The sequence below is a fragment of the Poecilia reticulata genome, chromosome 2, assembly GCF_904066995.2.
Source record: "Poecilia reticulata chromosome 2, P_reticulata-male-v2, whole genome shotgun sequence".
Classification (NCBI taxonomy): Eukaryota; Metazoa; Chordata; class Actinopteri; order Cyprinodontiformes; family Poeciliidae; genus Poecilia; species Poecilia reticulata.
The window spans coordinates 43,937,800-43,949,902 of NC_088831.1; the positions used below are offsets into that span (position 1 = coordinate 43,937,800).

Consider the following 12,103-nt stretch of genomic DNA (forward strand, 5'->3'; position numbering starts at 1 on the left):
AGAATAACATAGTCCATGTACATTCTTGTTATTTTATTTTATATTAAGATCATATTTGAATTACTTATAATATGTATATAGATTTTTTAGATCTTGCATTGCTTGTCATATTTGTATTTGCCAATATTAAATATTTTGAATAGAGTAGCTTGTCAATAAATAAGCGATTTCCCCTTCGGGATCAATAAAATACATTCTATACTATGCTATGCTATGCTATGCTATACTATACCATGCAACGCTATGCTATGCTATACTATAGTATACTATACTATACTATACCATGCAACGCTATGCTATGCTATACTATACTATAGCATGCAACGCTATGCTATACTATACTATGCTATGCTATACCATACCATGCAACGCTATACTATGCTATGCTATACTATACCATGCAACGCTATGCTATGCTATACTATACCATACTATACCATGCATCGCTATGCTATGCTATGCTATACTATGCTATACCATGCAACGCTATGCTGTGCTATACTATACCATACTATACCATGCAACGCTATGCTATGCTATACTATACTATACTATACTATACCATGCAACGCTATGCTATGCTATACTATACTATAGCATGCAACGCTATGCTATGCTATGCTATGCTGTACTATACCATACCATGCAACGCTATGCTATGCTATACCATGCTATGCTATTATTACCAAATATGGAAGTGGCACAATTCAGATTTTTTTGTTAAGGTGAAAAAGTCTGAATTGGGTCGTTCAGACTGCTGTTAAAAAGTCGGACATTGGCAAAAACATCAGATTTGTGTCGCATAATGTGGCCTCAGCGATCCGTGTCATTGATCTTGGTTTTGCAGGTTGAGTGGCAGGTCGCCTTTCATGGAAAATGATCCTCAGGAGACTGAAGCCAAGATCCTGGCCGCCAAGTTTGACCTCTCTAAACTCTACCAGAATGTGTCCCAAAGTGCCTCCTTGTTCCTAAAAAAGATCCTCTGTAGCTACCCCTGGTAAGAGGAACGCTACATTAGCTAGCTTCAGAAAGCTAACCCAGTGAATTTTTACACGTTATTTCTTCACCAGGGCCCGTCCGTCCATCAAGGACTGCTTCAGTAACTCCTGGCTTCAAGATGCCTACCTGATGCGGCTCCGCAGGCAGACGCTCACCTTTACAACCACGCGTCTCAAGGAGTTCCTGGCCGACCAGCAGCGGCGGCGGCAGGAGGTCGCCACCAAGCACAAGGTCCTACTGCGGTCCTACTCAAGTTCGCCACAAACGCCCACCAGCCCCTCCGCGCCGACTGTGCCCGTGTCAGCCTCCACAGCTGTGACTCAATGAAAACAGGCTTCCAAACATCCGCTGGCAGGACGCTCTGCGCCGTGCACCACTTCCTGGTTCCCAGCAGGAAGCCGAGGAACTTCCTTCACCTCTAAAGGGAACTCTGGGAAAAGCTGAAGGAAGCGGGATGAGCATCGTCATACGGAAGAGGAGGACGCTGTCTTCAAACTATACCTCAAAGTTTGCAACTTTTACATCCGTTTTGAATTGAATCCTTCTTTTCGTACCTCTAAGTTTACGATGATGAGAGAAACATGTTACTGGAGCCTCATGCGGAAGGCTTAACGATGTAATTAGTCAGTGTAAATAAAACGCTCTCCTCCAAATTGAGGAGCACATATCTTTCAACAAAATCCATATTTAGATTAGGGCTGGGCAATATGGCTGAAAAACATATCACAATATAGGCGTTTCATATCAGTTAATATTGATAATTATTGATTATTTTTTTGTTTTAAATACTGCCAAACTGGTGGCGTGTTGCTAGGTAACCGACATGGGGGTGGGGAGGCGGGGGGGACTTGAAACTGCTGCTGGCCAAGTTACCCAGCAGGCTGTTGCTAGGTAACCGATGTGAGGGTGGGAGGGACTTGGAACCCCACCCCCCCTCTCTGGTTACTAAGCAACCAGAGAGAGAGAGTTGGTTGATTCCACCATCTTTGTTTAGCTAATCAGGAGAGGTTGAAGGGCTAACGTCTTCCTTCCGCCTACATCCCCCAGAATGCCGTGTGGTTCTGGATCAGAGTTCAGTGAAATTACCGAGCATTCTATCTACTGATATCGATCACGTCTATTGCGATATATATTGTTATTGATTTATTGTCCAGCCCTAATTTAGGTGAAGAAATGAAGACAGTTTAGTTTATGTTGTGCCTGCTTCTGTTTCCCAGGTTGACTGCGGCGTGGTTAACGCTGTTCTCGAACGTCTCAGCTGTGCTACACATGCGCCGATATCGCTGTAGCAGCTCAGTGAAGGTCAGGAATGTAGCAGTTCAAGAATGAACTACTTCCCGTTTTGATTTTTTGGTTTAATGTCTTCAGTTCAGAAGTCACATCAATGGCTTCTATAAAAGGGCTACAAGGAAGGAATCTGAACATCTGCTCATCAGACACAGGACAAAGCGACGACTGTAACTTTTTTAAATGTTGTGATATGGTTACTATCTTCACTCTTCCATATGAAACTAATTTTCTTCCAGCAGGGATGTTAACAGCAGAAGTGTTTCTCTGCCGGCAGGTACGGAGGATAGCAACCTTTAGCATACAACTAAAAAATAACAACACATTTCTGCACAAATGTTAGCATATTCATTGTCATAGTCTCAATCATATTTAGCTATTAGTTAGTGACTCCTAAGGTCTTAAACAACAACAATATGAACTAATTTAGTATTCAGAACGGTAACTGCCTGAAGTTCCCATATTGAAAAAAAAAGGTTTCTAAACTGCTACTTTTTTAACTTCCTGTCACACCTAGCTATGCTGCAATGCTAATACTTAGAACATAAACAGTCCTGAACGTTTTGCTTTCTTTGAAGCAAAGGCTCACAAGAGTTTTTAAGTGCTAGTTTTTTTAGCTTCCTGTAGCAGCTAGCTACTCTACAGTTACAACATGATAGATTCAGTCAAACTTTTAAAAAATTATGTTCTTTCTATTTTTACAAGTTAGAATTATTGAAGAGATCATCAGTAATGAGGCTAGGCCAGCAGCGCTGCAATGCTAACACTCAATGTCCTACCTTTCAAACTTCCTGCAGTCAGTAGCTGTGCTGTTGTGCTAACATCAGCTTGAAGAATCAAAAAGAAAGTCAGTGTGTTATATTATTCGCTTAATGTCTCACGCCAATTAGCATTTTTGTTAGCATTATTCCCCAAGAAGCAAAAACCATTTTCTTTTCTGCTGTTCAGTAGCTAACCCCTTAGCTAGCTGTATCCCATTCTACAACCTACAGGGCTTACAAAGAAAGCTAACCACCTGCTCACCCAGTTCACCCAAACTCTTCCAGTCGGATAAGTGTGACGTATTTAATCCAGAGATAATTGCACTTTTTTTTAAAGCTAAATATCAATTTTTTACTATACGTTTTGCTGGAACTGGCTCCAGCTAACTGTTAATTTGAGCAGGACTGAAGAAATAAAGTAAATGAATAACTGGATTAAAGTTCTCACAGTGAGTTGCAGAGTGTTCAAGAATTTCATCTGAAACACTTTAAAACTCACTTAATACCCCTGAAGAGCAGCGACTAGCATGTAAAGGTTAGAAAGGTTCTTGTTTTAGCTAATGCTGTTTTTGTCATTTTCTTTTTGTACAATATTGTGTCTGAAAGGCACAAGTCTTTTGGCACAGCTAATTATTTACAACATGCTGTAAACTGTAGACTGAATGTCAAAATCAGACACTCAAACATGCTCAGTTTCAGCACATCGACAGTTACAGATTATTCATAAATAAACGGTTCAGCTGGTTTAGTTGTATGTACAGTGAACCCCGCCTGTCTGTGATTCAGTATTTGTGGGAAAATTTGATCATTTCCATTTTTTTTCCATAAAGTAATGCAACTTGTGAAGCTATTGGCTGGTGTTTACAAAGCAGCCAATCTGGGAGCGCCACTTTCTTTCCTTGGCACTGATTGGCTGAAACCCCAAGACAGGAAATAAGGAAGACTGTGAATGTTAGCTTGTTCCCACTGTGTGTATTAATTAATATCAAGGTATGTTTTGTGTTTGAACTATTACAATAGGCAGGTTTTTTAAAGTTATTGCAGGTTTTAGCTGTTGGCTCTGGTCACTCTGCAGGGTTCACTGTATCGTTCCTTTCTATCTCGTCACGTTTGATTTTAAAAGCAGCATATATAACATTTTATATGGAAGCATATTTTAAAGTAACTTAAGGAAAATAACTACCATTTCAGAAAGTCACCAGTTATATATTTCTATGTTTACAAACTGACAACTGCTGCTGATTTTTCTGTGAAATCTTTTCACAGGTTTATTTATTCTGTTTGGATTGGCCGACTGATTCTACCCCTCTTCTGTTTGCATTGCAGTCATTTTTCTATGCAGAAAACGTCAACCTGAATGAAAACATGGGCATGTTGTGCAGTATGAGAACCCAATTCCTCGATGACTAAATGAAGTGACAGGGTTTCGCCACATTTTGTAGAATAATCAGAAGATATTTTGTTGCAGTGCCTCGTGATGAAGTTTAGACCCAGAGGGTAAAAAGAATGTAGTTTACAGGACGACTTGTTTATTTTTAATGTGAGCGCTTTGTGTGTGTGTGTGTTTTGGCTAAAATTGTTCATTTCTTGAGCGACTGTGTTTGTTACTACAGCTTCAGCTTTTTATTTGTGAAATCTTCTGAGTCTGGCATGGAAATGGCATGACAGGTGTTACAGTTATGAAAAATAAAGGAAACATGATTAAATATGAGAATTTGTGGTGGCATTTTGTTTGGGTAAATGCTATGCTAGGCGCTGCAACACTACATGACACAATGAATTGATCAGAACTTTTCAAATTGATCTGAAAGATCCACATTTCCATATAAACACCAGGATATTAAAAACTCACAGATGAAATAAACATTGTCATATCAGGGAGGAGCTTTAATATGCAGAAGGTTTTGCTATAACATGCATACAATGGTGTATTAGGACTTTTGTAGATAGAAAAAAGCACTAATTTTGTGCCAAAAAACTCAGTAATTTGGAGATTAATCTAAAAGGTTTTCTGGAAAAAAATTGAAAATTTCTGAGTTTGAAAAAGCATGAAATTTTTGACTTGTGAAAGCCAGAAAATTTCAAAAAGTAAAACATTTTTTGACCTGAAATTTATAAGTTTTCTCTAGAAAATGTGTGACTAATTAGAAATTTTCTAGAGAAAACTGGGAAATTTCAAAAGTTGAAAGTGTGTGAGAATAAACTCAGAAAATAACAGATTAATCTCAGAAATGTCTGTAGTTCATTCTTGTACATTTTGACTTTTAAAACTCAGAAATGTCCAAATTTTTCTGGAAAATTTCTGAGATTAATCTTAACATTTGAAATTTTTAAATTTAAAAAGTATAACATTTTTAAGTCTTGAAATTCAGGAAACTTCCAAAAGTCCAACAGTTTCGATCTTGGAAAATTCCAGATTTTTTCTAGAAAATCAATTAGATTAATCTTGAAATTTCTTTTTGTAATTTAAATTTGTATTGATTTTCCCATCTCAAAATGTCAGTTTTCTCACAAACGTTCAACTTTAGTAGCTCAGAAAACTGTGGATAATGTCAACTAATTCCTTGACATTTCTGATCTATAATTTATTGAATTTTTCTCGTAAATGTTTGACTTTTGTAGCTCAGAAATGTCCAAAGTTTTTCTAGAAAACTTCAGAGAGCAATCTGAATCTTCAGAGAGCAATCTCAAGCTTTACGAGTTTTGTGATAGAAATTTCCTCCTCCTCTTTTATTTTCCTGTCTTCAATACATCTCTCCGTTTGAAAGGTTAATGAAAAGTCCAGTCTGTAAAAAACACAAACAGTAAAGCAGAATTTAGTCACAAGATGGCGGTGTGGTTCAGCCGACCGCTGAGAAGAGTCCCAAACATGGCCGCCGTCCTGAGGTGATTAGCCAAAACTCATTTTAGCAAAACAACATCTCAACATATTTAACTTTAACGTTATAAAACACATGGTTTCCGTCTTTTAGGTTGAACTCGTTCAGGTTTAAACAATGTCAGGTGGCAGAAAGCGGGTCATCGGGGCCGCTTGGCTGGCTAGCTAGCGTCGGCTAAAATAGCCCGTTATGTTCAGGCAGCCGCTGCCTCCCGGAAATGCTGTAAGCTCATTATCGGTCACTGAGAGCGTCGGACGGGAACGTGTGAGGATTGTGGCAGCAGAACTTTGCTTCTTGCTTTTCTGCTACCTACTTAAAGTCCATGTGGGGATGATTTAGAGACACATGGAAAATAAGCCGCGTTTGTCGGTGTGCGGCCAATAATGAATGGAAAATATCTCAACTGAAAGGCATCTGAAACCTTCTTCCCTCTTAATTACAGAAGACGTCAAACATCCAGAGACAGAAACTTGTGTCGTATTTAGTAAAACCACGTTTCAGTTCTTAGTGTCATTAACTCGAGGAAGTGCAGACTCGGATCGGGTTTCAACGCTATTTTTAGCGACGTTAGCGGCAGGCAGCATGAAACACTTCCAAGAGTTTGTGTTGTTGAAGAATCAGATGCAGACATTGGTCCAAACAAAAAATATTTAAATCTAATTTTACCTGCTCAACAATAAACAAAGTAGTTAGACATTTTGTAAAAATGGCGGTGCAAAAGTTAACAAGGATTTTGCACATTTGCCATATTGAAAGAAATGCATCAAATGCAGCAAAAAAAAAATTTTTTGGGGGGGGGGGATATATAAGAACTGGATTTTTGTTACTTATTTGATCAAATTTTGGAGCTGTGTGAAGCTGAAGCCTATGTGAAAAATTCCAGCAAATAACCTGAGTGGTTAGCGCTCTAGATGTGCAGGTCTGGTTTCTGAGATATCAAAAAATATTTTTTAGGTCATTCAGAGGTCACCATCCCCCAATCTTGCTAAAAAACAAACAAACCAAAGTGGGCTGCCTTTTTAGTGCTCAGTTTGTCCGGTTAATACCGTCATTAGTTTCGACCGATGACGTCACCACACCCCGAAAAAGAAAAAAAAAATAGCGAGGGTGAAGGAAGTTGTTCATTTATGCTTGCTTGACTTTGACAACGGTAGCATATCCTGATATGTCTAGTTGTCATGGTTACTCAAACCAGAAACACGGAAGTCGGATTTCACTCTTGCGGATTCGCGTACGCGCGAAGAGCCCGTTGTCCCATTTCCAAATATGGTATGAGACTGACACGTGGTCTATCCCCGTCCCAACGTGTACTTCAAATATGGCGCAGGTTCAACTAGAGCGTAAAAAAAAGACGCAGCTCGCGCGTGGCTGTTCATCCAGTCTGGAACCCGGATTAAAAATGATCTTTTCTGATCTCCCAAGACGCCCAGCCTAAATAACTCAAAGCTTTTGCGGACTGTAATTGTCTCAATGTTGACGCGGCCTGCTAGCTTGGCGCCTTGTACCTGACCGGCTGAGGATGGGCTGGTGACGGCGAGTAAGCCGCGGGAACAGCGCCTAGTCTGAAATCGCTGCATTTGTTATTCGGCAAGATATTTCGGATAACTTATTCGAAGTTTGTTTTTCCCTGATGTAGTTGTTGAAGTAATTTTTTGTGTGTTTAAACAGAGCAGCAGAAGAGGACCGACCAACCGACCATGGCGTTTCTGCGGCGGTTTGTTTGGCTGTTGGCTTCTCTGAAATATGTGAAGAGATAAAATGGCATCTGGAATTGGCAGCAGATCGACAATGGATACCTAGGTTGATCTTCAATCAAGCTGAGGATTGCTTCAAGCTACCTGGGGATCCGCCCGACCCGGTCAAGCAACTGTTCAATGGCGGGTCCAGAAGACCTCTCAGGGTAGGAACTGCTGCGGGTTTGATGCTAGGCTAACGCTGATGCTAGTGCTGTTGAAGGCTTACGCTGTTCTGGTTTGGTTTGATTAGGACTCTGCTGTTGAAAATCCTTCTGTCTGTTTTTTTTTGTTTTGTGCTGTTTGAAGCAGCAGTTGCTGTGGTTGTTTGACATGGTGAGGTAAAGCTGTAACTAGCATGTTGGAATCTGAAGTTCATGGTTGAAAGTCAGCTGTGATGTGAAAGAAAGATGGCTGCCAAGAATTAGGCAAATACAGTTTAGAGGTTGCAGGAAGTGATTCAGTTTAGGCTTTAGTACGTATCACTATAGTGATAACATAACTACATATTATTAGTGTTAACTGAATGTGGCCATGTTAACATATTAACTTAATTCTCTTATCGATGAATATTATCATTTGTTAGTTGGAAATAAGGTCTTTTACATTTCAACATGCATAACTTTTTAACTTTTTTTGTATCTACTTAATATTTGAAATTGAATTTAAATATTTCACAAACAGGGTCCTTGCATTAATAATTCAATAACTGAAACATTTTATGTACGTTCAAGAATTTAAACATGTAAAAACAAATAAATTTTTTGCACTGAAACAATGTGCAGCCTCTTGAGATTTCATTTCTTCTGGACGACGGTGAGATCTGCTGGAGCTGCATGTCAGAAACCAGAGGTAATGTTCACACATATTTACTGGTTTTCAGCTGGAATCAACTCCATGTTTTCTTTCTAGAGATGATCTTCTGTCTCTCAGTAATGTGAACAGTTTCTCTCTTAGACTAAAGCTACTGGCTGACCTTTTGTTGCACCCAACTGTTTATGTTTTCTCTCCCTTCAGCCGATAAAATAGCAGTTAAACTGACCGCCTGATAGATGAAGCCGTCAGATGACTGTTTTGTCCGGTAGAAATACTCCTGGAGCAGCTCTTCCTCTCTGCTCTGTCCTTTCAGATCCCCACGGTGACAAACGGCCTTTTATTCAGAGCCAGCTCCTGGTTCTGTTGGAGGTTTTCTTCCCGTTAAAGGGAAGTTGTTCCTGTCCATCGTTGCCACATGGATCCTCAATATGAGATGGTTCTTTAGCTTAACTTGGTTACTTTTAGCCAATGTAAATAATTGGTGCAGTGTTTTTTTTCATGGAAAGTCTTGCTGTTAAAGGGAAGTTTTTCCTTCCCACTGTCACCACATGCGTCCTAAGATGATATCGCTTAAGATTACTTCACTTTTAATTAACATAAACGCTGCAGTGTTGCCTTGTTTTGGAAAGACTTCCTGTTAAAGGGACGTTTTCTTTCTGGAAAGTGATGCCTGATTGTGCTTCTCCGACTTTTTGTAACGTGACATTTTTTAACCCATGCCTCAGCGGGCCGCTGATGGATGACCTCAGTGACCTCGCCACTGGAGGAAACCCTGAAGGTGTTCCTGTTTGACGTGTCCAGACCCAGTTCTTCATTTTGACTTGAAACGTTCTCTGCAAACTTCTTTAAGGAATTCTGCAGGTATTTTGCTGTTATTTAAGTGATATTTATGACTGGAGATTTCATTCCCGTCGTTGAAGGGATTAATCTGAAACCTGCACATGACCTGCTGCCACCTTTATGTCCTGTTGTTGCTGGTCATAATGATATGCCTCATCAGTGTACGTCTCTAAAGGTAAACAAACTGGAAATGGCTCCCTGTCTTCATATTTTCTATACAAACTAAATATTTAGCTCAAAACTAATTATTTAATTAAGATGCAAATTCGCTGTCTAACTGGAAGTGCACTACCAAAACAAAAGCCCAAAGTAAATATTTTGGAGCTAAATATTCAACTTGCTAAATATTTAGCTTGCTAATAAAATATTTAGTTTGAAACTGACATTTAAATGAATAATATAGTGAAAGAATAACAACCATTTTTTCCTCTTACATCAGGGTAATTAACCCAAATGCTGATAAATGCAGCTGATTGTTTGATCAAAACGAACAAGACAAACTTTGAACAGGAGCTACTAGAGAGGACAAAGATATTTAACATCTAGAATCACATTTAAAAAAACAACAACTACAAACTGTTTAAGCTAAGCGCCTGCAGTGCATGTATATATGTTTGTATATCATGTCCACTTTCCTTTAATAGAATGTGATCGTTCACCAGTTTCAGGAGCTGCCGGCAGCCTATTTTAGGCTCATCAGTGTTATCTGAGACTCAAGCTTACTCTGGGCATCGTGATGTTTTTTACACCAGCTTAGAGCTGCGTGCTTCCAGCAGCCGGGTTCCTTCACACGCAGCAGCTCATTAATTCGTTTCATCTCAGGAACACCAGAGGTATGTCCCGACACGCTGGCCCCGACCATAATGAGGCCACTTTAACCCCGAGCTGAGGGAAGCAGTCAGCCAGGCGAATATCTTCTGAAAGTAGGTCAGAATATGGAGAAGAGGCCCAACAATTAAAACGTGAATAAGCAATAAATTCCAATGAAAGTTTGAATTCATTTGTAGAGAAACTGAGCTATGGGAGAGAATTAGGGCGGCTGGGAAAAAAACCAGATTTTTATTTTCTCAAAACTCTGTCTTTAAACTCTGAATTCTGACTTTATTTAATCTCAGAATTAACTATTTTTAGGAATTTAAACTAAATTCTGACTTAGAATTTATTTATTTTTTCTTCAAATTTACTTTTTTCTTAATTTTAAACTCACAATTCTGACACTTTTCTCAAAATTCTGTCTTTAATCTCTGAATTCTGACTTTTCCCCCTCAAATTTAACTATTTAAAAAAAATTAAACTCAGAATTTTGACGTTTTTCCAAATTGACTTTTTTCTTAGAAATTTAAACTAATAATTCTGACTTTAAACCCAGAGTTAAAGTCAGAATTTTCCTTCAGTGGCACTAATGCTCTTCCATACAACTCGCCCTGTTTCCTTCACATCCTAAACAGCCGGCGGGATTCGGTCCGGTGTGATTGTGGCACTAAAGCCTTGCCTGACAGCTCTGAGCGACCATCACGCTTCACCTAATTTGTCAGATTTTTTTTTTCTTCCTTTTGTAAACATGCTCTCATCACTCGGATGGCGGTTGATGGGATGTTTTCTGCTGCATGCCAGTAGCTGTTCTTACTTGTGTTTGGGATGTTGGCAAACAGAGTATGAAGTGTAACGTAGTAAGAAATAAATTACACACATGACATCGGGCATATCCTATATCTGCAGCTGCAGCAGGTGAAAGTTTCCAGTATTCATTTGGTAGTGGTGGATTTAGACAAAGCCCACACTGACAACTTAAAATGCAAAATTATGCCAAATAATTTCTGAGACATTTATTAGTAGCATGAGTTAGAATTGTACACGGGCCCAAGTGCATTCAATCAAAGCAGGTTTGAGAGCTAATCTGCAACTTTAGACTCGCGTCTCATTACATACAAACCTGCACCAACTGCCAAATATGGTAGTTTGTGCACTTCAGCTAATGCGCTTATAGCAGAGCTGACTTTTCATTTAGCATGTTTGCTAACTTTGAAAACATTTAGTCTCTTAGCTTCACATTAGTTAATTTTTCCAGATAATTTTTTTGTGAACTTTCAGCTGACTAAAGTTTCACATCTGTGTTAATGTTTTGGTTATAAAGTGTCAAGGATTCTTTAAGTAGTTAGACATTTATGGTCATCTCAGTGATTAGCACATTTCAGTTAATCCACCAATGGGCTAATGGCATGGCTAATTTTTCAGCTCGCATGCTAGTGTTTTGGCTAACTTTGTAATTAGCAGTGGGGCCACATTTCAGATATTATGCTAATAGTAAAGCTAATGTTTTGTTTAACATTTGGCTAATTTTGAAAACATTTAGACTTTTAGTGTTCTATTTTTTGCAGTTTTGCAGTATATTTTCAGTTGAATTATGTTCCATATCTTTGAAGTTTGTTAATTCTTAAGTAGTTACAAATTTACATTTATCCCAGTGGTGGGCACAGTTTAGCTAATCTGCTAATATTGGAGTTAATTTTTGCTTTCTTTCAGAAAGTTGGTGCACTTAGCTTCCCTAAAATTTATTTTTCTGGATAAACATTAAACACAAATTTACTTGGCTGTGTTGTAAACTTTTTCAGATGAATAAAATTTGGCTTGTGTGTTGATGTTTTGATTATAAAGTGTGAAGAATTGTTCAAACAATTAATCTTAGTGGTAGGCACACTTCCGCTCACCCACTAATATGCTAATGCCAGAGCTAATTTTTCTTTTAGCATTTTTACTAACTAACATTTAGTGCGCTTGGCTCCCCTGA

General features: G+C 38.8%; 1 protein-coding gene across 3 annotated transcripts in view; it reads left to right on the forward strand.

The window, feature by feature from the left end:
- spegb (striated muscle enriched protein kinase b) overlaps nucleotides 1–4,761 on the forward strand; it is a 44,561-nt gene extending 39,800 nt beyond the window's left edge. For all 3 annotated transcript variants that reach the window (XM_081604703.1, XM_081604704.1, XM_081604705.1), the window contains 2 exons: nucleotides 848–997; nucleotides 1,071–4,761. In XM_081604703.1, coding sequence (XP_081460829.1) covers nucleotides 848–997; nucleotides 1,071–1,326 — 406 coding nt within the window. In that variant the 3' untranslated portion in view covers nucleotides 1,327–4,761. The remainder of the gene's footprint in view (nucleotides 1–847; nucleotides 998–1,070) is intronic.
- The last annotated feature ends 7,342 nt before the right edge of the window (nucleotides 4,762–12,103 follow it).